The sequence below is a fragment of the Triticum aestivum genome, chromosome 4D, assembly GCF_018294505.1.
Source record: "Triticum aestivum cultivar Chinese Spring chromosome 4D, IWGSC CS RefSeq v2.1, whole genome shotgun sequence".
In the NCBI taxonomy this organism is placed as follows: Eukaryota; Viridiplantae; Streptophyta; class Magnoliopsida; order Poales; family Poaceae; genus Triticum; species Triticum aestivum.
The window spans coordinates 38,107,980-38,134,493 of NC_057805.1; the positions used below are offsets into that span (position 1 = coordinate 38,107,980).

A 26,514-nucleotide genomic window follows, 5' to 3' on the forward strand; every position below is an offset into this window, starting at 1 on the left:
ATGTATACCAGATGTGTATAAAATTTCATTGCGACATACTCCCTCCGTCCCAAAATTCTTGTCTTAGATTTGTCTAAAAACAAGAATTTTGGGACAGAGGGAGTATGTTTTGATGCGAGAACCAACCTATGGTTGGATGATTAGGTGGTGTATCTCCAGCCAACCAAGGATTAAACTTCAAGTTTGACGTTTTTGTGTCTTATAAAGGCAAAATATTCGTTTAGTGGGTTAGTGGGAGACAGTGGATGTGCGCGTTCATAAGGATGAATATATATATGTGTTCCTGAGCGTCTGTATTGTGTTTAAAAAAATATATGTGTTTTGATGTGAGTTGTACAAAAAGAACTGAATAGTACATGTGCTAGAAAAGTACAAATACATGATTTTGCTAGTTTTGTGTAGCTAGCATATGTATTTCGCCATGGAACTTTACAGGCAAGTAGTATAGATCCATAGGCATTTACATAATTTTTTTCAGAGCTTTTTTTAAACCTAAACATTTGGTTTTTGAATTTTTCAAATTTCAAGCTCCATGGAGCTCGAGCTCCATTAGCAATTTCCTAATCAGCCTATGAAAACATAGGGTGTTATTTCTGGTTTTATTCCTTTTGCACCTACAAATTTACAGGGTGCTCGCGAGTAGAGTGCATAGCTCATCGTACATTAAGCTATATAACAGTTTTGGTATCTCAACGCCGACATGAACACAGGATAAGTGACGGGGTAATCTATGTACTCTGCAAGTAACATACCAAACACAGAAAGTGAATACGGACAAAAGTTAAATTCTATTACAACAGATGATACATGAACATATCAGAATGGGAATTGGACTTGCACCCTAATATACACAGGAAACCCTGCATTTCTTGCACCCTGCATTTGACCTCTATCCAACAACAAACCCAGTGGTTGATATCTATGTAACCAGCCTATGAAAACAATTTTTCAAGGGGCAAAGGGTTATAGCAGCTGATACAAGTGTACAACTGTTCGTGGTACAAGTGATTACAACATATTATATGTATCCCAGCACAGATATCCTCGTAAAAGTGTGTGCCTAAAGCATTACATTCTTAGCTACTGTACAGCAATAGGTTGCGCAATGGTTCTACTAACCTTTGCCAGGCCATCAGCTATTATTATCCCCTGACCAATTTTGCTGAAAATCTATGCAACCTGCAAAACTTCTTGACGCTTGATCTCAAACACCTTGTGTAGCGTATCCTCGACGACCTGCAAAAGAAGAAATCATCATGGTTATGCAGTTTTCAGTTTATTCGATGTGCACCAATATATTGTACACCAGTGTAAATTACGTACAAAAGAAGCACCTCAACCGGGTGAATTACATTACCTTGTCCGGAGTAGAGGCACCAGAAGTAACACCAATTGTGATAGGCCCTTGTGGTAGCCAGTTTTCTGCCTCAATAAGCTCACCGTGCTGTCAAACAGTTCAAATTTCAGTTAAAAAGGTCATATTCTTATGACTATAAATACGCCTCTTTTTCTCAGATTCCCAGTTTGTTTATTGATAAAAATCTTCTCTCAGTAAGATTCACTAGCAGTTTCCAAAAATAATAGTTTATTCTCAATGTGAGATGAATATTAATCAGGGTATTAGAAAGTACATTTAGCTTGTAACTAATCTTGTTTCCTGGTCCAATCCTTTGTTCACTGTCAATCCAGTAGGACGGAATTCCGCTGAGTTCTCCAATTTCTTGCAAATGAGAGGTATTACTGGAGTTCCACCCTCCAATAACCAGAATAAGGTCAACCTTTTCCTTCACTAGGTGATACATCGCATCTTGTCTTTCCTGAGATATGAAGTTGAAGTGTGTCATCATTATATATGTTCAAGTGAAGATACGACTCTATGCCCTTACTCCTAAGGAAACGTTTTCGAGACACTAAAAACAAAGTAAAATACCACTATGTCTCCCTTTACTACAACTATATACAGTGAAAAGTGCAACTATCCAACCATGCTAAAAGATCTAAGTTTTAGTTCCACCCAATAGATAAGAATGACAAAAAGACAATATTGCCCCTCTGCTCTCACTGAATTTATCTCACCTGAAGCATTGACAGAGTAGTTGGTGGTACAGGTAAATGATGACATGTAGTTATGTAGTGCATAATCTCCAAAAAATGGAAGGATGTAGTTAAAAGAAAATGTACCTGTGTTGCATCACAAATAGTGTTGAAGGCAACAAAGTGTTCATTGGCATTCTCGACTCCAAACTTACGCATCATAGTCTTCTCAACAAGTTTTCCTGTTAATAATTATAAAGCATTTAAGTCAAAACTGGAACTAGTAGCAAATCTGTACTGTACAAAATCACAGCCATAATGAACAACGACTGTTAGTAAAACGCACCAATTTCTTCAGTTTCTCCTTTAAGCATTGTTGTTTGATTTGCAATGCCCGCCTTTTCCAAGTCAACATCAGGATCGAATCCTGGAGAAACAGCCTTTTTGAATTTCTGCGATTGTGGACCAAACAGTTCCATTAGGCATCATCATTTCTTTCCCACATGGCAGTAAAGGGTAATTTGAGAAGAATCTATACCTCAAGGAACTCCTCTCTAGTTGAGCTAGACCCATCAAGTTGGCCGCCAAGTATATAATCACATACGTATGTTGCCTGTTTCAATTGATAATACTTTGTTATCTCAAGCCACAGAGTGGATTTAGCGTCAAGTGCTAAACAACAGCAAGATATAAATGTATCAAATGTACCTCGGCCATATTCTTCACAATAATGTACTTCCCTGCAAAAGAAGCAGTGGCAACAGTCTCTTCATGGGCATATTTTCCGTGAATAATAGAAGTATAGTCACCCTTCTTATGCTTCTCAACCATGTTCCACACCTATATTATAATTACACAATTGGTTAGCCTGATAAATGTTCTGACACTTGAGAACAGAACAACATCATATGAAAGAGCAAGGGGGTATTAAAATGTACCTTTGAAACCCAAGGGCATGTCGTATCAACAATTTGCACATTCTTCTCATTTAGTGTGTACATCTCATCCACAGCAGCTCCAAATGCAGGCAAGACAACAACATCACCTTGTTCAATAACATCAAAATCCTTAATACCAGCATTAACAGGAATATCTTTGACACCCATGTCCTCCAATTTCTGCATGAACAATAAGAGGAAGTCAGGAATTTAACTCTGTCAAATGGAAAGCCATTAGACAGACATGGCACGAAGTGAACACTGCTAGGCAGGAAGTTATTTTTTCTTTTCTCTTGCTCTATTGACACTAACATGAATAGCAAAAACACTTTTATCACTAACATGTGTCCTAATGATTAGATAGCGGGTAATTGATCCCCTCATACACAGTAAGATCAGATTCTTCCGAAAAGTCATCCATGAACAGAAACACGAGCTGCGCATGGCGACTGTCAAACAACACGGAATCGGTCGGGTGAAGAGTAGCATACCTTGTTGACCGTGGGGTTGTGGATGATCTCGTTGGTGATCCAGATGCGCTCCTCGGGGAACTGCTTGCGCGCCTCGTAGGCGATCTGCACGGCGCGCTCGACGCCCCAGCAGAAGCCGTAGGCCTCCGCCAGCTTCACGGTCACCGGCCCCCAGGTGTACTCGTTCCCGTTGTCCTTGAGCGTCTTTATCACATCGCCTGCAGGCAGTCCCCGCCAATTAGGAACGAGTCAGACCGCAAATAGCTACTGCTCTAGAGGCTGGGGCTTACTGGTGTACTCCTGGCTCATGAGCTCGAGGGTCTCCTTCTTGTGGCCGAAGCCCTTGCGGTTGTAGTTGTCGCTGCGGGTGAGGTTGTGGCGGAAGGCCTTCTTGTCGAAGTCCGGGTCGAGGGAGGCCGACGCGGACGCCGCCGGGGGAGAGGCGTCGCAGCGGACGGAGGAGGGCGCGCGCCGGCCGCCGCGGCGCGGGGAGGAGGAGGAGGAGGAGGCGGCCGGGGAGAGGAGGGCCGAGCGGAGCTGCGTGGTGATGGTCGCCATCGCTTGTGCCGGAGGTAGTGGGCGGGCGTGTGGAGCTGAGCTGCGGGGCGGACGACGCCGAGTGCCGCGGCGGGGAACGGAATGGGGATAGGTGCGCTGGGTTTGGAATGGGGATCCACTTCCCTTGTGATCATCTTATCCCCGGACCTCATGTTTTGTCCTGTGGAAATTTTTGCGAGAACACCCTCTTCTCTGTGAGTTTCATAAATGATACTCCCTCCGTTCCAAAATAGATGACCCAACATAAAGTTAGTATAAAGTTGGGTCATCTATTTTGAAACAGAGGCAGTACCATTTATACTTGGTTTTTACCTTGGGGAAGAAACAGGGACTAGAGTTTTTCTTTTCTTTTTGGTTGAGCAGGACTAGAGTTTGCACGTGGAATATTGTATAGGGATTAGACAAGGGAAGTAGAGTAGTTTTTTACCCGCATTCCTTTGTTCGGTATAAGTTGGGAATTAGATTGAGACAGAGCTCTATCTATGAATTAACAGGGTACCCCATAAAAAAAGGTGAGAATTGGCCCTCTCAACTCCCATTTCCCCTCCCACTTAAATTCCCATCCCCTCTAATCAATCAAAGGACTTTGAATCTTCTTACCCCTCAACTCCCATTCTTCACCTCTAGTTCCTACGAACCAAACACGTTGTAAGAGCAACTCCAATAGCTCCCTAAAAAATCTCCGGTAGAAAAGTAGTTTTACGAGTAAAATTTAGGAAAAGTTTTCCGAGAGCAACTTTCCCTAAAATTTAGAAGATTTGCTAACTAACATCCTCTCCACTGAAAGAATATTTCCCTTTATGAGACTCATAGGTGTCAACATGGGGCTTGTTCCTCAATGGGCTAGGGCCTAGAGATACAAGCACCTCCTAACCATCCAATCACATATTGGTTCTCCTAGACACATGAGTTTTAATAGCATTTTCCTATGTGTCAACTCTTTGATTTATTAAGGAGGTATGCGTAAAGTTTTCTCGTTTTGATTCAATCCCTAATTCCCTATTAAATCCTCATGTTAAAAACTTCATGCCAAAGCATCTCAAGAGGATTTGTTGATTAATTTTTTGATGAGAAAGTTAATCTCATTCAATATCTCTTAGTAAAGAGTCTACCTTTTAATAGATGTCCTCCAATGTCAGTTCTGTACTTCGCCCTTCACCTATCTAGGATTGCATATGAGCACCAAAGAAGCAATTTGTGTGCCTTTTAAATTTATGAGTGGAAGAGAAACTCCTCGACTGCTCTCATTGATCGAACCATATTGGTAAGGTTTAGATGGTCGATTCAGTCATATCATCCCTGCCCACTTACTTATTTCCAGCGATATTCGTTCAGTGCAAGACCACGTTCCTATCGTCTGCGAGACACATGTGATGACTTCGTCTGTCTCAAGATTTGTTGGTTTATTTTCTCAAAGGTGTTCATAGGAGTAGTGTGTGTTGGTACGTTCATATGAGTGAGCGTATATGCATGTATATAAGCATTTGCATTTGTACCGTGTTTCACAAAATAATAATCTAGAAGTGGGTTATTGAAGAAATTGATAAACATAAGGCAACGTCTTTGGAGAGACAACATCCTTGCAAGTAAAATATAATGACCAGTAATTGCATGGGAATTGGTTTGTAAGCCAAACATCATAGGGGTCTTGGGGTTATTAGTCTCTCTGTGCAATATGACTACTTGTTATTGAACTTCTGGAATGATCAAGTCTTCAAAGGAATTCAACCAAACTTATACACATGTAGGAAGAAAATCAAGGAAGAAATTAACTCTTTTATGGTACACAGCAAAGATGAAAGCTTATTTTGGCTTTCTATCTTGGTTGAACCCTTTATATAACTTTTACATCATTGAGGGCCTCTAACATTGTATCGAAGATTTTTTTCTTATATTTTCAAAAAGGAATCACTGGAGGGGGAAGTTTTCCCACCTAAATATATTACTAAAGCAGTAAAGCAGCCAGACTGATTACAAATGAAGAGGAATTCCATAGGCGTGCATGCACATGAGGAGAGGAAAAGACACCAGTAGAAAAACAACCTCCTTATTGGTAGCCTTACAATGTCCATGAGACCATAGGTCCAAGTCATCAATCATAAGTCTAAGAGAAGTAACGTAATGAATGTCTAGCTGACAATAAGCTTTAGTATTCTGAGCATCCAAAATCTTCCATAGGATGAGAAGAAGGATGAAGGAACATAGTGCTTGAGATGGTAGTAGAGGGCCAGCAGTATCCCATAAGTCGTCGATGCAATCTGGCTTGGGGATTCCCAATCTTTACCAAATTATGTCGGAGATGGGGCATTGGAGGAAGATGTGCTCTGTGTCTTCTACGTTGTGGTTACACGAGGGGTAGGAGGAGTTGGATGAGATATGCTTCCAAAGATGGTTTTCCTTGCAGTTGAGGTGCCTATGGAACAACAACCAGGCGAACACTTCAATCTTGGTGGAGACGGGTGACGAACAAATGAGCTTGGCATGCGGATCCTCGTGAGGCTCAACGGCGAGTAGAGCATAGGCGTTCCTGGTGGTGAAGGGTTTCCCATCGTTTATAAACCTTTGGTCGTCCTAGAGCGATGACATGAAGAATAGTAGACACTCAGACGTATTGTTTGGTGGAGTGTGTAAAGAGGTTTGGGAATGCAGTAGCAAGCAAAAGGCCCGATAAAAAGCATCTATTTGTTAAGTACTTATTTAGGGATTAAGAATATCAACATAATGTAAGTAGTAGAGTCTAAGACAGCGGAGAGATGAATAAGGCGGTCTCCCTTATTATGCAGTTTGGCCTTCCATTGTACAAACTATTCTTTCGAAATATAAATACACGCAGTAGGGAAACCTACCGCGGAAGTCCTAATCTAAGCTCGAGCTCAAATGCTCTAGGCATGAACAGTAAAACCATAAAAAATAGATTTTTTTGTGGCAAACATTAAGGAATGTTTTGAGTGTTTGCAAATTTTCATCATCATATCACATTTGTGAAAGTCGTGGCAAAAAAAAATTAAAATCAGCGTTTCAAAATGCTTTTGAAAATAGCATCTTAGGAGCATCATTCTTTTTTGCCACGTCTTTCACAAATGTGATTCCAAAATGAAACTTTGCAAGCCCTAGAAATATCTCATAATGTTTGCCCAAAAAAGGATATTTTTTTTGGGTTTTTTTCGATTTTACTGTTCATCTTGTCTCATTTGAACCCAAGCTAAGAAACTCCATGTCTGAACAAAAAGAAAGGGCGACAGACATTAAGCAACTCACAAGTTAGAACCGGCGCTAGATGTAGACATTTCATTCGAAATATAAATATACGTAGTAGGGAAACCAACTGTGAAAGTCCTAATCTAAGCTCGAGCTCAAATGCTCTAGGCATGAACAGTAAAACCATAAAAAAATCTAATTTCTTTTGTGGCAAACATTAAGGAATGTTTCGAGTGCTTGCAATTTTCCATCATCATATCACATATGTGGAAGTCGTGCCAAAAAATTTAAAATCAACATTTCAAAATGCTTTTGAAAATAACATCTTAGGAGCATCATTTTTTTCCACAACTTTCACGAATGTGATTCCAAGATGAAACTTTGCAAGCACTTTAAATATTTCTTAATGTTTGCCACAAAAAAATTCAGGATTTTTTGTTTCGATTTTACTGTTTGTCTTGTCTCATTTGCCCGAGCTAATAAACTCCATGTCCGAACAAAAAGAAAGGGTGATAGACATTAAGCAACTCATAAGTAAAAAAAAAGTTAGAACTGGAGCTAGATGTCAAACTCAAGACACAGCAGCGCTTGGTTGCAAGAAACCAAAACACCAAACTCATAACCAACCTCGGAAGCGAGGCATATTCCATCAGTAGCAAGCCTCGGCTCCGGTAGCTCCTGTTCTGTCCTCTTGCGCGTCCGTGTCCGTTCTGATTGGCCACTTTCCCGCCCGTCAGGCAGCGGTCTTCACCATCCACCAGGAAGTTAAAAATTTCCAGAATGATCATCAAAACCTAAAGAGCATCACTCTCTCCCGACCGCCAAAATTCTGAGGACTCGAGCGCTCGTTCCTGAACAATTTTCACAGCTTCCCTTTTTATTTTTGGCTCGCAGCTGCTGTGTTAAGTGTTAACGCCTCTGAATTTTTGTGGGCGGTGAAAGAGAGGTGGCGCCGCGGCCAGGCAAGCGGTGACACGTTCACGGGGCACTCGGCCGTCCAGCCAGCACTGTTGCCGAAAGCGCTAGTTGGAGAGTCGTAAACAGGAAAAGATGCGTGGTGGTTGAATTTTCTCGTTTCTGGTCGTCGTTGGTTGCTGTCCTCCCGTGCCAACATGCTGTTTTCCACGCTCCAACACAGATACGTACAGACCTATAAAAAAATACGTCTAATATATGTTTTTTTAACACAGTATAGACGCAAACGTTTATATATACGCACATATACTCAACCCTATGAACACACACGGTGTTTCCCACGTGATCTGCTGATGATTTCAGCAGTATCTTCGGGTTCCTGACCTCCTAGAGCGTATGCGTGCTGGTGGTGCTTAGGCCAACTCCACCGCGCGACCCTATCCTGTTCGCCCCCGTCCGTTTGGGGTAAAACGGACAAACCAGACGGCCCAGCGCGCGGGTGCAAACGGACTTTTGTCCGCTTTGTGTCCGGTTTCGACCCATCCGCGGCCCAAGTTTGCGCCGGTTTTGGGATGAAACGGACAGCGCGCGGACGGGCGGGACGCGCGCGCTTGTCCTCCCCTGGCCCGCCTGTCAGTGGGAGAAACCAACCCCCCCACGCCCCATTTGGCGCCATTTCCCCAAACCCTCCCACGCCCCTCCCGCCGCCCCCTCTCTCCCCCGTCCATGGCCGACGCCCCGCCGAATTCCGGCGGCCTGGCCGTCGAGCCGCCCACAAAGGTGAAGAAGAAGGCGGCCAAGGCGCCAAGGAAGCCGCGGTCGGAGTGCACGCCGGAGGAGATCGCCAAGTTGGTCGTGGAATCGGCGAAGAGGAGGGAATGGAGAGCGGTCGTCAAGGTCAATGCCGCCGCGGCCAAGTTCGCCGCCCAGCGCAATGAGATGGAGGCTGCGCGGCGCAAGGTCGCGGTCGACGAGAAGGAGGACCTCGTCAACAAAGCGCACGCCCTCCTCATGCTTAGCATGGGTCGTCCGACCGGATTCCCTGCAGCGGCCGTCGGCCCGGCGAGCACAGGCTCGTCGGTCGCCCGGCCTCCGCACTGCCAGTCGCCGACGTCGCGGACCGCGCCCATGTCGCCCGGCTTTCCTCCGCCAAGGCACGACGGCCAGACCCGTTTCTCGGGGTCGCCGGACGTTGGCTTGTTCGCGCCGTCCACACCGCGCCCCGCGGCCGTCATCGACCTCAACGTCACGCCTGGGTCCAGCAGCGGCGGCCGGCCGTCCGTCGAGATGCAAAGAAAGCAAGCACGGGCACCGTTCACGGGCACCATGCCGGCCCCCCGCGTCTTGTTTGACGGAATGCCAACACCAACGCCAACGGTCGACGACCCCTTCTACAACCAGTACATGGAGGACGTGATCTTCGAGGGTGGGCAGGGCCGTGCCTACGACCCCGACGATACCCAAAGTCAGGATGGCCGCGCCCAATACGTCCCCGATGAAGAGGCCGACGACCGTGCTGACTACGACCATGGTGACTCGTGGCATGAAGACGATGACATCTATGTCGAAGGTGATGGTGATGAAGAAAAAGGCAATGACATTGATATTAGTGGCAAGCCATTGTTCATCGACGAGCTCACCCAAAGAGCGGAAGCACAAAAGAAGAGGAAGAGCATTCGCACGGGTTCATATACACAAGATGAGGACAAGTTGATTTGCCAAGCTTGGATGGAGATTAGCCAAGATCCGAGGACCGGCACGCAACAAAAGGGCATTGTTTTTTGGACGAGAGTCCACAAAACATTCCATGAAAGGAAGATGTTTGAGCCCTACCAAATTACAAGCAACCATGGCATCGGCTCGATTCAAAAGAGATGGTTGTTCATCCAATAAGAGTGCAACAAGTTTGCGCCGCATTTGAGAGCGTTGAAGCACGGCCCGTGAGTGGTCTCGACGTTGGGGACATGGTATGCTCTCCTCTTCCTAGCCCTTTCCTTGCTACGGCCATGAGACTTCGGCCGTGTATATGTTTGCATGTTCACTTGTTGTTGATCATGTGGCGTAGGCATTTCAATCTTTGGAGGCATTCAAGGCCCGGCACAATGACAAGCCATTCACTCTTACGCATTGTTGGACGATCATCAACAATTGCCCTAAGTTCAAGGACCAATACCCTGAACTACAAAGGAAGAGAGGACTGAAGACAGCCAAGTTCTCCGGAGGTGGAGATGGCGAGGCGTTGAAGAGGCCGAGGGGCAAGACCAACTCCAAGGTTGATGACATACGTGATGCCTCATCCATGGCATTGCATGACACTTTGCATGGCATGATGTCCCAAAAGGATGTGAGGGACGAGAAGAAGCGGCAAAGCAAGGACGGGCAAATGAAGCAATACCTAGACCTTCAAAGAAAGAAGCTTGAGATGGAGGAGGCGGCCAAGAGGAGGAAGATCGACATGGAGGAGGCAGCCCCGCAAAGGCAGCTCGGCATGGAGGAGGCGGCCCGACAAAGGCAGCTCGACATCGAGGCTGACAACGTCAAGGCCAGGCAGAGGCAGCTCGACATCGAGGCCACCAATGCCGCCACCAAAGCGAAGGAGGTGGCCCTTGCGATCATGAGCGTGGACTTGTCGAAGATGAGCGAGAAGACGAGGGCCTGGTTCGAGGCCAGGCAGAAGGAGATGCTCGACGCCGAAGGCCTGAACTAGGTCGTCCGATCGGCGTGGCTGGTTTTTTTTGGAGGCTGGCATGGGTGCCGCCCGCCCACTGGGCCGCTGGCACTGTGCCGGCGAGAAAACATTCATTTTAGTGGCCGGCTGTGTTGCCGGCCGTTGGCTGTGTTGCCGGCGAGGACAACTATTAATTTTGGAGGCTGGCTGTGTTGTCGGCCGCTGGCTGATACCGGCGATGGACGTGTAGGCCGCTGGCTCTGTTGCCGGCGTGATGAACTGGGCCGCTGGCCTGATGTGAACTAAGGCTTGGCATTTGAAAGTTGTTTCTTTTTTTAAAATAGACGCGGACAGGATGAGGCAAACGGATGCGGCCGCGTGCTGGGCGCACGGCCACCGCATCCCCAGACATGCCCGGACACGACCCCATTGCTCTACCCAAACGGACAGAAACTGGATAAAACGAACGTTCGTTTAGAGTCGCGCGGTGGAGTTGGCCTTACGGTCAACCCATGCCTACGACCGTGTGCGTGGAAATGGTATGCCTGTGCTTGCAAAGCATACGCGCGTTGAAATCGCGCAACACGCGGAACGGGCTGCACCTGCACTTGAGGAAAGGAAACCCACGTGGAACGGACTGCAAGGACATGTGCATAGATTTGAAAAAAAGGACATTTGCATAGAATAGGGAGGAAATGGAGTAGTGATAATCGTACACGAGACCAGAGACTTTGTTGCAATGACAAAATCCAGTGCTTCGCCGGACCTAATCGACCGATCTGATGTACTGCTACTGATTCTGATTCAGGGGATTGATCGTATACAGGCTTTGCTCGTGCTAAGAGCATCCCTAGTCTTTTTTCCTAATGACATTTACAACATCTACAGTGACAAACAGCAAATCCGACCCGTGAAACGCACGCAGACGCGGGCACTGATCGGTCACGTCTTAAATTTTTCTCTCCACATTCGCGTACCTCACATCTGACACCCTATATTCATACTACGCATGCAAAATAAGAGCTACTATACGCGATCAAATAACGCACAACGAAATCAGCATCGATTGGACAACCAAATGCACATAAATGAACTGTACACCATCTAAAAGATCATCGGATTTCATTGCCAGACAAGTTTTTAACTTCAATAACTAAGAAACGATAATAAACATAGAAGGAGGAACGTCTTCACCGCTTCCTCGCCGGGTCTTTCCCCTTCCGGCCGCCGGAGTAGCTGTAGGCGTCCGCGACTGGTGGAGGATCTTAGTCGTCGGAGGGGGGGGGGGGTGGAGCTGTGGTCGTTGCCATCGTCGGAAGTTGGAGTCGGACATGACGATCGGCCCCAGCATCCGGCAGACGGCCCTGTCCTACTGCCGCTTCAACTTGGCGAGCCGAGCTGCCTTCGCCGCCGCCTTCTTCGTTTCGCGCTCCGACTGCTCTATAACAAGCCGGAGCGCCTTCGCGTTCTTCCGCCGTTGGCGACGAGCTTCTGTCTTCGCCGCCGTGAGCGACCGACAGTAGACCCAAGCGAGGAGCTGCTTGTCCTCGTCAGGCTCCACCGGCATCCCACTGCGGCGGCGCACAGACTGCTCCGCCATGTCCCTCTCCCTTGCCCGCTGCCTCTCACGGCGGGCGGCGCACACCTATAATTCCGGAGTGCACGTGCGGGCCGGCGGTGCGGGAACTACTACCCATCGCTGCTCGCGCGGAGCAGTGGCTGACGGGGGAAGGGGACGGCGCGGAGCAGAGCGAACGGCGCCGCCCTGACGGAGCTGTGCGCGGACCGGGAGGGGTCAGCTCCAGCGTCCATGCCGCACCGATGCGGGAGCTACGGCGACGCCCCAGATCCGGAGCTGCCCCTAGTGTTCACCTTGGACTGCTTCAAGGCAATGCGAAGGGCCAACTCCTCGTTGATGTCGGGGCCGGAGCCGGAGTGGCTGCCGGAGCTCAACATTGCGCCTGATTGGATCGGAATCGGAGAAAGGAGAGGATAGGACGGAGCGAGTGAGAGGAGAGTGAGTGAGCTAGGGTTTGGAGCGAGAAGCTGGATGAGTTTTTTTTGTGAGACAACCGTGGGGCAGTGTGTTGGGAATCGTTGCATGGAAAAAAAATCTACACACACACAATGATTTATCCATGGAGATGCATAGCAACGAGGGGGAGAGTGTGTCTACGTACCCTCGCCGAAGCGTTTCACAACGCGGTTGATATAGTCAAACTTCTTCGCGCTTTAGCCGATCAAATACCGAACGCACGGCACCTCCGCGTTCTGCACACGTTCAGCTCGGTGACGTCCCTTGCCTTCTTGATCCAGCAAGATGTCGTGGTAGTAGATGAGTTCCGTCAGTACGACGGCGTGGTGACAGTGATGGTGAAGTGATCTCCGCAGGGCTTTGCCTAAGCACTACGAAAATATGACCAGGGGTGTAAATGGTGGAGGGGGGCGTCGCACACGGCTAGGCAATTGTCTGGTGTGTGCTAGGCGCCCCCCTCCCACGTATATATAGGTGGGAGGGAGGAGCAGCCAAAGGAGGCGCCCAAGTAGAGGAATCCTACTTGGTGTCCCTCCCAAGCCGCGCACCCATTCTTCCCTTATTTGGAGTGCGGGGAAAGGCAGGGGAGGGTGGCGCCCCTCCCTTTCCTTTCTCCCATGAGAGGGAAAGGCGGGAGGGGCTAGCCCTCCCCCTTTTCCTTCCCTAGGGCTGTCCAAACAAGTGGAGGGGCGCACCAGCTCCCTAGTGGGCTGGTCTGTCCCTCCCTTTGGCCCATTAAGCCCACAACTTGTGCGGGGGGGGGGGGGGGGGGGGGGGGGGGGGTTGCCCGGAACCCCTTCCAGTGACCCGATTCCTTCTCGGTACGTCCTCAAACACTTCCGGTGTCCAAATACCATTGTCCTATATATCGATCTTTACCTCTCGACCATTTCGAGACTCCTCATCATGTCCGTGATCTCATCCGGGACTCTGAACAACACTCGGTCACCAAATCATATAACTCATATAACACTATATCGTCAACGAACGTTAAGCGCGCGGACCCTACGGGTTTGAGAACTATGTAGACATGACCGAGACACCTCTCCGGTCAATAACCAATAGTGGAACCTGGATGCCCATATTGGCTCCTACATATTCTAAGAATATCTTTATCGGTCGAACCGTTATGACAACATACGTAATTCTCTTTGTCCATCGGTATGTTACTTGCCCGAGATTCGATCGTCGGTATCTTCATACCTAGTTCAATCTTGTTACCGGCAAGTCCCTTTACTCGTTACGTAATACATCACCTCGTGACTAACTCCTTAGTCGTTTGCTTGCAAGCTTATGATGTGTATTACCGAGAGGGCCCAGAGATACCTCTCAGATACTCGGAGTGACAAATCCTAATCTCGATCCATGCCAACTCAACAAACACCTTCGGAGATACCTGTAGAGCATCTTTATAATCATCCAATTACGTTGTGACGTTTGATAGCACACAAGGCATGCCTCCGGTATCCGGGAGTTGCATAATCTCATAGTCGAAGGAATATGTATTTGACATGAAGAGAGCAATAGCAATAAAACTGAACGATCATTATGCTAAGCTAACAGATGGGTCTTGTCCATCACACCATTCTTCTAATGATGTGATCCCATTATCAAATGACAACTCATGTCAATGGTTAGGAAACCTTAACCATCTTTGATCAAGGAGCTAGTCTAGTAGAGGCTCACTAGGGACACGGTGTTTGTTTATGTATTCACACATGTATTAAGGTTTCCGATCAATACAATTCTAGCATGAATAATAAACTTTTACCATGAATAAGGAAATATAAAATAATAACTTTATTATTGCCTCTAGGGCATATTTCCTTCAGTCTCCCACTTGCACTAGTGTAACACCCACGATGCGGCTATATCTCCCACGTGTCGAGGCATGACTTAGAGGCATAACCGCATTGTAGGTATTGTCGCAAGAAGGGTCATCTTCACACAATTCCATGTAATGAACAAGAATGGGATAAAGAGAGTTGGCTTACAATCGCCACTTCACACAATACATAAATTAAATTCATACATCATCCAAAATCCACACATAGACCGACTACGGTCAAATCCAAAAGAAAGGAAGATAACCCTAAATGCTAGATCCCCGATCGTCCCAACTGGGCTCCACTACTGATCATCAGGAAACGAAACATAGTAACGACCACGTTCCTCGTCGAACTCCCACTTGAGCTCGGTTGCGTCACCTGCACTGGTATCGTCGGCACCTGCAACTGTTTTGGTAGAATCTGTGAGTCACGAGGACTCAGCAATCTCACAGCCACGAGATCAAGACTATTTAAGCTTGTAGGAAGGATGGGGTAATGAGGTGGAGCTGCAGCAAGCACTAAGCATATATGGTGGCTAACATACGCAAACAAGAGCGAGAAGAGGAGCAACGCAACGGTTGCGAAGCTAGAAATGATCAAGAAGTGATCCTGAAACTACTTACGTTCATACATAACCCAGACCGTGTTCACTTCCCGGACTCCGCCGAAAAGAGACCATCACGGCTACACGCACAGTTGATGTATTTTAATTAAGTCAAGTGTCAAGTTCTCTACAACCGGACATTAACAAATTCCCATCTGCCTCATAACCGCGGGCACGGCTTTGACAGATAATACCCTGCAGGGGTGTCCCAACTTAGGCCATTATAAGCTCTCACGGTCAACGGCTTTCACGAACTCGTCTCCCGGCTCTACCCAAAGCAAGAACACAAGCAACGGAACCACAATCAATCATGGGAAATGCACAAGCAACATGATGCAACACATGCATGATATGCGAGATGTGATATGCGATGCATATGCGTGCTCCGGAAGAAAAAGGATGAACAAGGCATCAACTTGGCAAACCAAGTATGCCGCTGGAAAGATGAGATGATTTCGGTCGAAATCGATATAAAGATCACCGGAAACGGATGCACGGTTTGCAAATGGCAAGCAAAACAAGAATGGCACGATTCTGCGATTAACAGCATGATAGCACTTAGAATACATCAATTAACTATGCTACAGCACCCCAACATAGCAACAAAGCATAGGGCAGTGATCTACAAGAGATGCTTGACAAAAGATGAACACTGAGCTACAGCTAGATCACACAATAACAGGTTCAAACAAGCATGGCAAAAGTGCAAAAGATATCAGCTTCACAGACAGTGAAAATACTGAACATGACTGAAACAGCATCAGGTAGCAACGTTCAGAGCAAGCAAAACACATGCTACAGGAACTTATCGTAGCAAAACAAGGCATGGCATGAATCTACTAAATGCATAGAACAAAAGTCCCTTACTTATCATGAGCCAAAAAGGAGCAGAAAATAAGATGGAACCCATGTAAACATAGCAAGTTTCGTTAACAGGTTTCAGACTTAGCAGAAAACAGAGCATGGCATTAACAGAATTATGAAGGCATCTTTGTGAACTCGATTCACTCATCACAAAGAAATGCATGACAAAACAAGCATACCAACAGCAAGATGACATGTTCGTGAAGCTAACCATGGCAAGAGTAAGTTCATAGCATGCATGGATCACTAGCAACATCCATGGCAAATTTGAATACCATGTTAACATTCTGTCAGGAACATTTTATAGCAAAAGTAGAGTAAGATTGAGACATGCTAGGGCACTCCATAATTGCAAACAGGGGCATGAATGGATAGAGCATAACCATATGTCCAAAACATCCTTACCGAACATACTCAAAATAAGCATGAATCTCACTGTAGCCACATGGATACATGGCAACAAAATAACAGCAGGTAAAAGACAGCAAAATCCCAAGTCCCTGAAAACAGAAACATCATGAAGCCTAGTTTGCATGCTTGTGCTAGTCACCAGAGATCACAAAAATATATGGTATACACCCCTGTAAAGATGGCATGGCATAGACCAAAACACATGTAGAGCTCATGCCCAAAAGATGCACACATCAAATGCAACAAAAATAACAAAACATCAAGTTCTGATAAGTAACAGCAGTAAACAACATATAGCACTTGCATCAGATATTTGAGCACCTAGATGAACTCAAACAAGAATGGCACAATGGAACAAAATGAAGAGCATCTCATGATGAACATTTCGATATATCATGCGCATGAAACGGAGCAGTATGCAAGGAGATATGATGCGATGAACAGAGCCACATAATATTACAAATCCGGGGACTTGGAGGAATTTCACCTCGCGGATCTGGGGTTGACTTTGGCACGGATGCCGAGCGGGGCTGGATCTCGCCGGAGATGGAGAGGAGGAGGCCGGAGGGGACGAGGCTCGCCGGAGAGGGAGGAGGCCGGCCGGATCTGGCCGGATCCGGCGCCGACAGAGGCCGCGCGGCGCGGGGGCGACGACCTGGGCGACGGCGGCGGCGGCGAACTCGGGCGGCGGCCGGAGCAAGGCAGCGGGGTCGCCGGAGATCGCCGGCGGGGCGACGGGGCGGCGAGGGCGCGGGAGGCGCGGGACCTGGCGGCGGCGGAGATGGGCTCGGGGGGCCCGTCGCGGGCTCGCGGGCCGGCGGCAGAGGAAGGCAGCGGCGCGCCACGTGGCGGGCTCTGGTTGGCGCGGGCGCAGCGGCGGGCGTGTCCGGCCCGATCCGGACGTGTCTGGCGGCGGAGAGAGGCGCGGCTAGGGTTTCGGGACCCGGGATTTGGGGGGAGATGCACATATTTATAGGTAGAGGGAGCTAGGAGACTCTAAATGGAGTGCGGTTTTCGCCCACACGATCGTGATCGAACGACCGAGAGCATGGAGAGGGCTTAGATGGGTTATTGGGCTGTTTGGAGGGGTGTTTGGCTGCAACACACGAAAGGCCTATGCGGTTACCCGGTTAACCGTTGGAGCATCAAACGACCTCCAAATGGAACGAAACTTGACAGGTGGTCTACCGGTGGTGTACCAAGGCCACTTGGCAAACCTCGGTACATTCCGAGAACGTTTAACACCTGCTCACAAAAAGAGACAAGAGGGGTGCGCCGGTGCAAGTGGGAGTGTCGGATTGCAAAACGGACAACGGGGAAAATGCTCGGACGCATGAGACGAACACGTATGCAATTGAGATGCACATGATGACGTGATATGAGATGCATGACATGAACAAAATGCAAAACAAAAGACAAAACCCGACCACGAAGGGAATATCATAACACATAGCCGAAAATGGCAAGAGTTGGAGTTACAAATATGGAAAGTTACATCCGGGGTGTTACAACTAGAGTCAATAATCTAGTTCACATTGCCGTGTGATTAACACCAATAGTTCACATCGCCATGTGATTAACACCCATAGTTCACATCGCCATGTGACCAACACCCAAAGGGTTTGCTAGAGTCGATAATCTAGTTCACATCTCCATGTGATCAACACCCAAAGAGTACTAAGGTGTGATCATGTTTTGCTTGTGAGAGAGGTTTAGTCAACGGGTCTGCCATATTCAGATCCGTATGTATTTTTGTAAATTTCTATATCTACAATGCTCTGCATGGAGCTACTCTAGCTAATTGCTCCCACTTTCAATATGTATCCAGATTGAGACTCAGAGTCATCTGGATCAGTGTCAAAGCTTGCATCGACATAACCTTTTACGACGAACTCTTTGTCACCTCCATAACTGAGAAACATTTCATTAGTCCTCTTTAGGTACCGAAGGATAATTTTGACTGTTGTCTAGTGATCTAGTCCCGGATCACTATTGTACCTCCTTGCCAAACTCATGGCAAGGTACACAATAGGTCTGGTACACAACATGGCATACTTTATAGAACCTATAGCTGAGGCATAGGGAATGACTTTCATTCTCTCTCTATCTTCTGCCGCAGTCAGGTTTTGAGTCTTACTCAACTTCACACCTTGTAACACAGGCAAGAACCCTTTCTTTTACTGATCCATTTTGAACTTCTTCAAAACTTTGTCAAGGTATGTGCTTTGTGAAAGTCCTATTAAGCGTCTTGATCTATCTCTATAGATCTTGATACCCAATATATAAGCAGCTTCACCGTGGTCTTTCATTGAAAAACTCTTACTCAAGTATCATTTTATGCTTTCAAGAAATTCTATATCATTTCCAATCAATAATATGTCATCTACATATAATATCAGAAATGCTACAGACCTCCCACTCACTTTCTTGTAAATACAGGCTTCACTATAAGGCTGTATAAAACCATATGCTTTGATCACCTCATCAAAGCGTATATTCCAACTCTGAGATGCTTGCACCGGTCCATAGATGGATCGCTGGAGCTTGCATTCTTTGTTAGCACCTTTAGGATCGACAAAATCTTCTGATTGCATCATATACAACTCTTCTTTAAGATATCCATTAAGGAATGCACTTTTGACGTCCATTTGCCAGATTTCATAATAATAAAATGTGGCAATTGCTAACATGATTCGGATAGACTTAAGCATCGCTACGGGTGAGAAAGTCTCATCGTAGTCAACTCCTTGAACTTGTCGAAAACCTTTTGCGACAAGTCGAGCTTTGTAGACAGTAACATTACCATCAGCGTCCGTCTTCTTCTTAAAGATCCATTTATTCTCTATGACTTGCCGATCATCGGGCAAATCCACAAAAGTCCACACTTTGTTCTCATACATGGATCCTATCTCAGATTTCATGGCCTCAAGCCATGTATCAGAATCTGGGCTCATCATAGCTTCTTCGTAGTCCATAGGTTTGCCTTGGTCTAGTAACATGACTTCCAGGACAGGATTACCGTACCACTCTGGTGCGGAATGTGTTCTGGTTGACCTACGAAATTCAGTAGTAACTTGATCTGAAGTTTTATGATCATCATCATTAGCTTCCTCTCTAGTTGGTGTAGGCATCACGAGAACGGTTTTCTCTGATGTGCTACTTTCCAATTCGAGTGAAGGTACAATTACCTCATCAAGTTATACTTTCCTCCCACTCACTTCTTTCGTGAGAAACTCCTTCTCTAGAAAGGATCCATTCTTAGCAGCAAAGATCTTGTCTTCGGATCTGTAGTAGAAGATGTACCCAATGGTTTCCTTAGGTATCCTATGAAGACACACTTCTCCGCTTTGGGTTCGAGCTTATCAGGCTGAAGCCTTTTAACATAAGTGTCGTACCCCCAAACTTTTAAGAAATGACAACTTAGGTTTCTTGCCAAACCACAGTTGATACGGTGTCATCTCAACGGATTTAGACGGTGCCCTATTTAACATGAATGTGGATGTCTCTAATGCATAACCCCAAAACGATAGTGGAAAATCGATAAGAGACATCATAGAACGCACCTTATCGAATAAAGTACGGTTACGACGTTCGGACACACCATTACGATGTGGTGTTCCAGGTGGTGTTAGTTGTGAAACTATTCCACATTGTTTTATATGAAGTCCCAACTCGTAACTCAAATATTCGCCTCCGCAATCAGACCGTAGAAACTTTATTTTCTTGTTACGATGATTCTCCCCTTCACTCTGAAATTCTTTGAACTTTTCAAATGTTTCAGACTTGTGTTTCATTGAGTAGATATACCCATATCTGCTCAAATCATCTGTGAAGGTTAGAAAATAACGATACCCACTGCGTGCCTCAACACTCATCGGACCGCATACATCGGTATGTATTATTTCCAATAAGTTATTAGCTCGCTCCATTGTTCCGGAGAACGGAGTTTTAGTCATCTTGCCCATGAGGCATGGTTCAACAGTATCAAATGATTCATAATCAAGTGATTCCAAAATTCCATCCGCATGGAGTTTCTTCATGCGCTTTACACCAATATGACCTAAACGGCAGTGCCACAAGTATGTTGCACTATCATTATCAACTTTGCATCTTTTGGTATCAATATTATGAATATGTGTATCACTACGATCGAGATTCAATAAACCATTTACATTTGGTGTATGACCATAGAAGGTTTCATTCATGTAAACAGAACAACAATTATTCTCTAACTTAAATGAATAACCGTATTGCAATAAACATGATCCAATCATATTTATGCTCAACACAAACACCAAATAACATTTATTTAGGTTCCATACTAATTCCGAAGGTAGAGGGAGTGTGCGATGGTGATCTTATCAACCTTGGAATCACTTCGAACACACATCGTCACATCACCCTTAACTAGTCTCTGTTCATTCTGCAACTCCTGTTTCGAGTTACTAATCTTAGCAACTGAACCGGTATCAAATACCCAGGGGCTACTATGAACACTAGTAAGGTACATATCAATAACATGTATATCAAATATACTTTTGTTCACTTTGCCATCCTTCTTATCCGCCAAGTATTTGGGGCAGTTCCGCTTCTAGTGACCATTCCCTTTGGAGTAGAAGCACTCGGTTTCAGGCTTAGGTCCAGATTTGGGCTTCTTCACGGGAGTGGCAACTTGCTTGCCATTCTTCTTAAAGTTCTCTTTCTTTCCCTTTGCCCTTTTCTTGAAACTAGTGGTCTTGTTAACCATCAACACTCAATGCTTTTTTCTTGATTTCTACCTTTGCTGATTTCAGCATCGCGAAGAGCTCGGGAATTGTTTTCGTCATCCCTTGCATATTATAGTTCATCACGAAGTTCTAGTAGCTTGGTGATAGTGACTAGAGAACTCTGTCAATCACTATCTTATCTGGAAGATTAACTCCCACTTGATTCAAGTGATTGTAGTACCCAGACATTCTGAGCACATGCTCACTGGCTGAGCTATTATCCTCCATCTTGTAGGCAAAGTACTTGTCAGATCTCATACCTCTTAACACGGGCATGAGTCTGAAATACCAATTTCAGATCTTGGAACATCTCATATGCTCCGTGGAGTTCAAAACGTTTTTGAAGTCCCGGTTCTAAGCCGTATGGCGCACTAAACTATCAAGTAGTCATCATACCGAGCTTGTCAAACGTTCATAACATCTGCATCTGCTCCTGCAATAGGTCTGTCACCTAGTGGTGCATCAAGGACATAATTCTTCTGTGCAGCAATGGGGATAATCCTCAGATCACGGAAATAAGGGAGCTATATCTCGAGCTATTGATCTACAACATAGATTTGCAAAACTATAAGACTAAGTTCATGATAAATTAAGTTCAGTTAATCAAATTACTTAAGAACTCCCACTTAAATAGACATTCCTCAAGTCATCTAAGTGATACGTGATCCAAATCAACTAACCCATGTCCGATCATCATGTGAGATGGGGTAGTCGTCAATGGTGAACATCTCTATGTTGATCATGTCTACTATATGATTCACGTTCGACCTTTCGGTCTCCAGTATTTCGAGGCCATGTTTGTACATGCTAGGCTCGTCAAGTTTAACCCAAGTATTCTGCATGTGCAAAACTGTGTTACACCCATTGTATGTGAACGTAGAGTCTATCACACTCGATTATCACGTGGTGTCTCAACATGACGAACTGTAGCAACGGTGCATACTCTGGGAGAACACTTTTACCTTGAAATTTAGTGAAGGGATCATCTTATAATGCTACTGTCGTACTAAGCAAAATAAGATGCATAAAAGATAAACATCACATGCAATCAAAATATGTGACATGATATGGCCATCATCATCTTGTGCTTTTGATCTCCATCTCCAAAGCATTGTCATGATCTCCATCGTCACCAGCTCAACACCTTGATCTCCATCCTTGCGTCGTGGTCGTCTCACCAACTATTGCTTCTACAACTATCGCTAATGCATAGTGATAAAATAAAGCAATTACATGGCGTTTGCACTTCATATAATGAAGAGACAACCATAAGGCTCCTTCCGGTTGCCGATAATTTACAAAACATGATCATCTCATACAATAACGTTTATCACATCATGTCTTGACCATGTCACATCACAACATGCCCTGCAAAAACAAGTTAGACGTCCTCTACTTTGTTGTTGCAAGTTTTACATGGCTGCTACGGGCTTCTAGCAAGAACCGTTCTTACCTACGCAAAAAACCACAACGGTGTTTCGTCAAGTTTGTTGTTTTAACCTTCTTCAAGGACCGGCCGCAGTCAAATTCGATTCAACTAAAGTAGGAGAAACAGACACCCGCCAGCCAAACTAGTTGCATGTCAATCGGTGGAACCGTTCTCATGTGCGTGGACATGTAAGGTTGGTCCAGGCCACTTCATCCCACAATACCGCCGAATCAAAATAAGACGTTGGTGGTAAGCATTATGACTAACACCGCCCACAATTCTTTGTGTTCTACTCATGCATATCATCTATGCATAGACCTGGCTCATGATGCCACTGTTGGGAATCGTTGCATGGAAAACAAAAAAACTCTATGCACACACAATGATCTATCCATGGAGATGCATAGCAATGAGGGGGAGAGTGTCTCTACGTACCCTCGTAAACCGTAAGCGGAAGTGTTTCACAATGCGGTTGATGTAGTCGAACTTCTTCGCGCTTCAACCGATCAAGTACCGAACGCAGGACACCTCCGCGTTTAGCTCGGTGACGTCCCTCGCCTTCTTGATCCAGCAAGACGTCGAGGTAGTAGATGAGTTCCGTTAGCACGACGGCATGGTGACGATGATGGTGAAGTGATCTCCGCAGGGCTTCGCCTAAGCACTACGAAAATATGACCAGGGGTGTAAACCGTGGAGGGGGGCGACGCACACGGCTAGGCAATTGTCTGGTGTGTGCTAGGGCCCCCCTCCCACATATATATATAGGTGGGAGGGATGGAGGAGCAGCCAAAGAAGGCGCCCAAGTAGGAGAAATCCTACTTGGGGTCCCTCCCAAGCCGCGCCCCCTTCTTTCTTTATTTGGAGTGCGGGGAAAGGCAGGGGAGGGTGGCACCCCTCCCTTTCCTTTCTCCCATGAGAGGGAAAGGTAGGAGGGGCTAGCCCTGCCCCTTTTCCTTCCCTAGGGCTGTCCAAACAAGTGGAGGGGCGCACCAGCCCCCTATTGGGCTCGTCTGTCCCTCCCTTTGGCCCATTAAGCCCATAACTTGCCGGGGGGTGGTGCCCGGAACCCCTTCCGTGACCCGATTCCTTCCCGGTACGTCCTGAAACACTTCTGGTGTCCAAATACCTTCATCCTATATATAGATCTTTACCTCTCGACCATTTCGAGACTCCTCATCATGTCCATGATCTCATCCGGGACTCCGAACAATATTCGTTCACGAAATCATATAACTCATATAACACTATATCGTCAACGAACGTTAAGTGTGTGGACCCTACGGGTTCGAGAACTATGTAGACATGAACGAGACACCTCTCCGGTCAATAACCAATAGCGGAACCTGGATGCCCATATTGTCTCCTACATATTCTACGAAGATCTTTATCGGTCAAATCGTTATGACAACATATGTAATTCCCTTTATCCATCGGTATGTTACTTGCCCGAGATTCGATCGTCGGTATCTTTATACCTAGTTCAATCTCGTTACCGGCAAGTCTCTTCACTCGTTTCGTAATACATCACCTCGTGACTAACTCCTTAGCCGTTTGCTTGCAAGCTTATGATGTGTATTACAGAGAGGGCCCAGAGGTACCTCTCCGATACTCAGAGTGACAAATCCTAATCTCGATCCATGCCAACTCAACAAACACCTTCGGAGATACCTATAGAGCATCTTTATAATCACCCAATTATGTTGTGACATTTGATAGCACACAAGACATTCCACCGGTATCCGGGAGTTGCATAATCTCATAGTCGAAGGAATATGTATTTGACATGAAGAAAGCAATAGCAATAAAACTAAACGATCATTATGCTAAGCTAACGGATGAGTCTTGTCCATCACATCATTCTCATAATGATATGATCCCGTTATCAAATGACAACTCATGTCAATGGTTAGGAAACCTTAACCATCTTTGATCAACGAGCTAGTCTAGTAGAGGCTCACTAGGGACACGGTGTTTGTTTATGTATTCACACATATATTAAGGTTTTCGATCAATACAATTCTAGCATCAATAATAAACGTTTATCATGAATAAGAAAATATAAAAGAACAACTTTATTATTGCCTCTAGGGCATATTTCCTTCACGGTGGTGGGTCGGGCCTGTCTGCCCAGACGTGATGGACGTCCCCGCCCCATATCTGCCCTACATTTGGGATGGATATGAGGGGCGCCGGACAGTCCGACCGTTTATGGCTGGTTTGAGGCATTCGGGTGGGTCGATTTTTTGTGACCGGTCAGTGATCAATCAGCTCGCGCGAGCGTATGAGACGGGCTTGGGCGCCGGCTCTAGATGCTCTTACCTCATTAAAGTTTTCATTTTTATAACTTAACAAAAAACTAGCTCTTTTTTGAGTAATAATATAATACTTCCTCCGTCTCAAAATAAGTGACTTAACTTTGTACTAACTTTAGTGCAAAGTTGGGTCACTTATTTTGGGACGGATGGAGTACAGAGTAGCGAACAAACCTGTGATTGCACGATTAGGAGTACAATGGTATCTCAACCCATCAGGGGCCCAGCCCTATACTTCACATTGGTGCTCACGTTATTTCTAGATTTAGTTCAGCCTTTTGAGGATATTCGTTCAATGGGAGAAGACATTCCCATCGACTACGAGACTTGTGTGGTGACTTCGTAAAATCTTAGAATGCTATGCAGGCTCAGCCTCTCAGAGGTGCTCATAAGGATAAGATATGCGTGAGCGCGTTCATAGGGGTGAATGCATGCTCCTGTATGTGGTAAACACGTTATTTAAATACATGATTAACATTTTTCAAATACAAGTTTAACATTTTTGAATACATGGTAAACACGTTTTCTATACACATTCAATATTTTCAAATGCTTGAATATTTTTCAAATACAAGTTTAACATTTTCTAAATACATGGTCAACATTTTTCTATACGCATGTAATTTTTTTGAATATTTGATTAACATTTTTTAAATATTTTTTTTAAAAAAAATCAATGCCTGGATGAATAATTTTTAAATACACGATCAAATTTTTGTCAAACACATTATATATTGTTTGTAGAACTGAAAAACATTTTCTGTATGTACATTTAACATTTTTTTAAAGCCTGGTCAACATTGTTTTGAAATGTTTTATGTAAAAAATTGTAATATATTACTTAGAATATATTTTTAGCATAAATGAGAGTTAAAAAATGAAAGAAAGTAATGTCAAGAAAAATAAAACAAGGCAGTGGCCTCCCGCGCACTAGGCCGGCCCATACGCTCTCGTAGTTGCGAGACGCTTCAGTGAGTCGGAAGGTTTCCTCGCTTGAAGCGAGTTATAGCCGCGCTCATGTGCCGCTTGCTGCGAGATGCCCAGCTGCCTCGCCTGGCGCAAATGGTGGGCCAGTCGAGTAAGACGTGACTCGTCATGCTGGCGTTACTAAAATAGTATATTTAGCCTAAAAAAACTAAAATAGTATTTTTTGTCTCAAAAACAACTAAAACAATAGTTTTCCTTTTATTTATATTTTAAATGCATATATTTCAAAAACTTAAATTTACCTAATAAATTTAAAACCACAAATTATAAAACATGTTAACATAGTACAAACAAAAATTGTTAGCACAACTTCAAGAAAAGTTGAGAAATTTCAAAAATAATGTTGGTGACAATGAAAAATGTTGTCACATTTCAAAGAAATGTATAAGAATTTTTCAAAAAATAATATACAATGTAAATTTTTGCGTAATTTAAAAAATGTTTTAAACCCTGAAAAAATGTACTTGACAATTATATGGAAATATTTACGCATTTC

The 26,514-nt window shown here is 45.3% G+C and overlaps 1 protein-coding gene across 1 annotated transcript; it reads right to left on the reverse strand.

Annotated features, from left to right (window-relative positions):
• Positions 1-765: 765 nt before the first annotated feature.
• Positions 766-4,122, reverse strand: LOC123096008 (4-hydroxy-3-methylbut-2-enyl diphosphate reductase, chloroplastic). Its single transcript, XM_044517587.1, has 10 exons — positions 3,733-4,122; positions 3,464-3,660; positions 2,973-3,152; positions 2,743-2,874; positions 2,573-2,647; positions 2,381-2,486; positions 2,182-2,276; positions 1,632-1,817; positions 1,358-1,444; positions 766-1,236 (listed from the first exon to the last, which is right to left on the reverse strand). The coding sequence occupies exons 1-10, from the start codon at positions 3,998-4,000 to the stop codon at positions 1,171-1,173; spliced, it is 1,392 nt and encodes a 463-aa protein (XP_044373522.1). The 5' UTR covers positions 4,001-4,122; the 3' UTR covers positions 766-1,170.
• Between the last annotated feature and the right edge of the window lie 22,392 nt (positions 4,123-26,514).

Coding starts and splice junctions, on each gene's coding strand:
- LOC123096008 (XM_044517587.1), bottom strand. CDS start 4,000: ATGGCGACCATCACCACGCAGCTCCGCTCGGCCCTCCTCTCCCCGGCC. Junction 2,277..2,380: donor AGGAGAAACTGAAGAAATTG/GTGCGTTTTACT, acceptor AATTATTAACAG/GAAAACTTGTTGAGAAGACT. Junction 1,818..2,181: donor CTATTTGTGATGCAACACAG/GTACATTTTCTT, acceptor TTCATATCTCAG/GAAAGACAAGATGCGATGTA.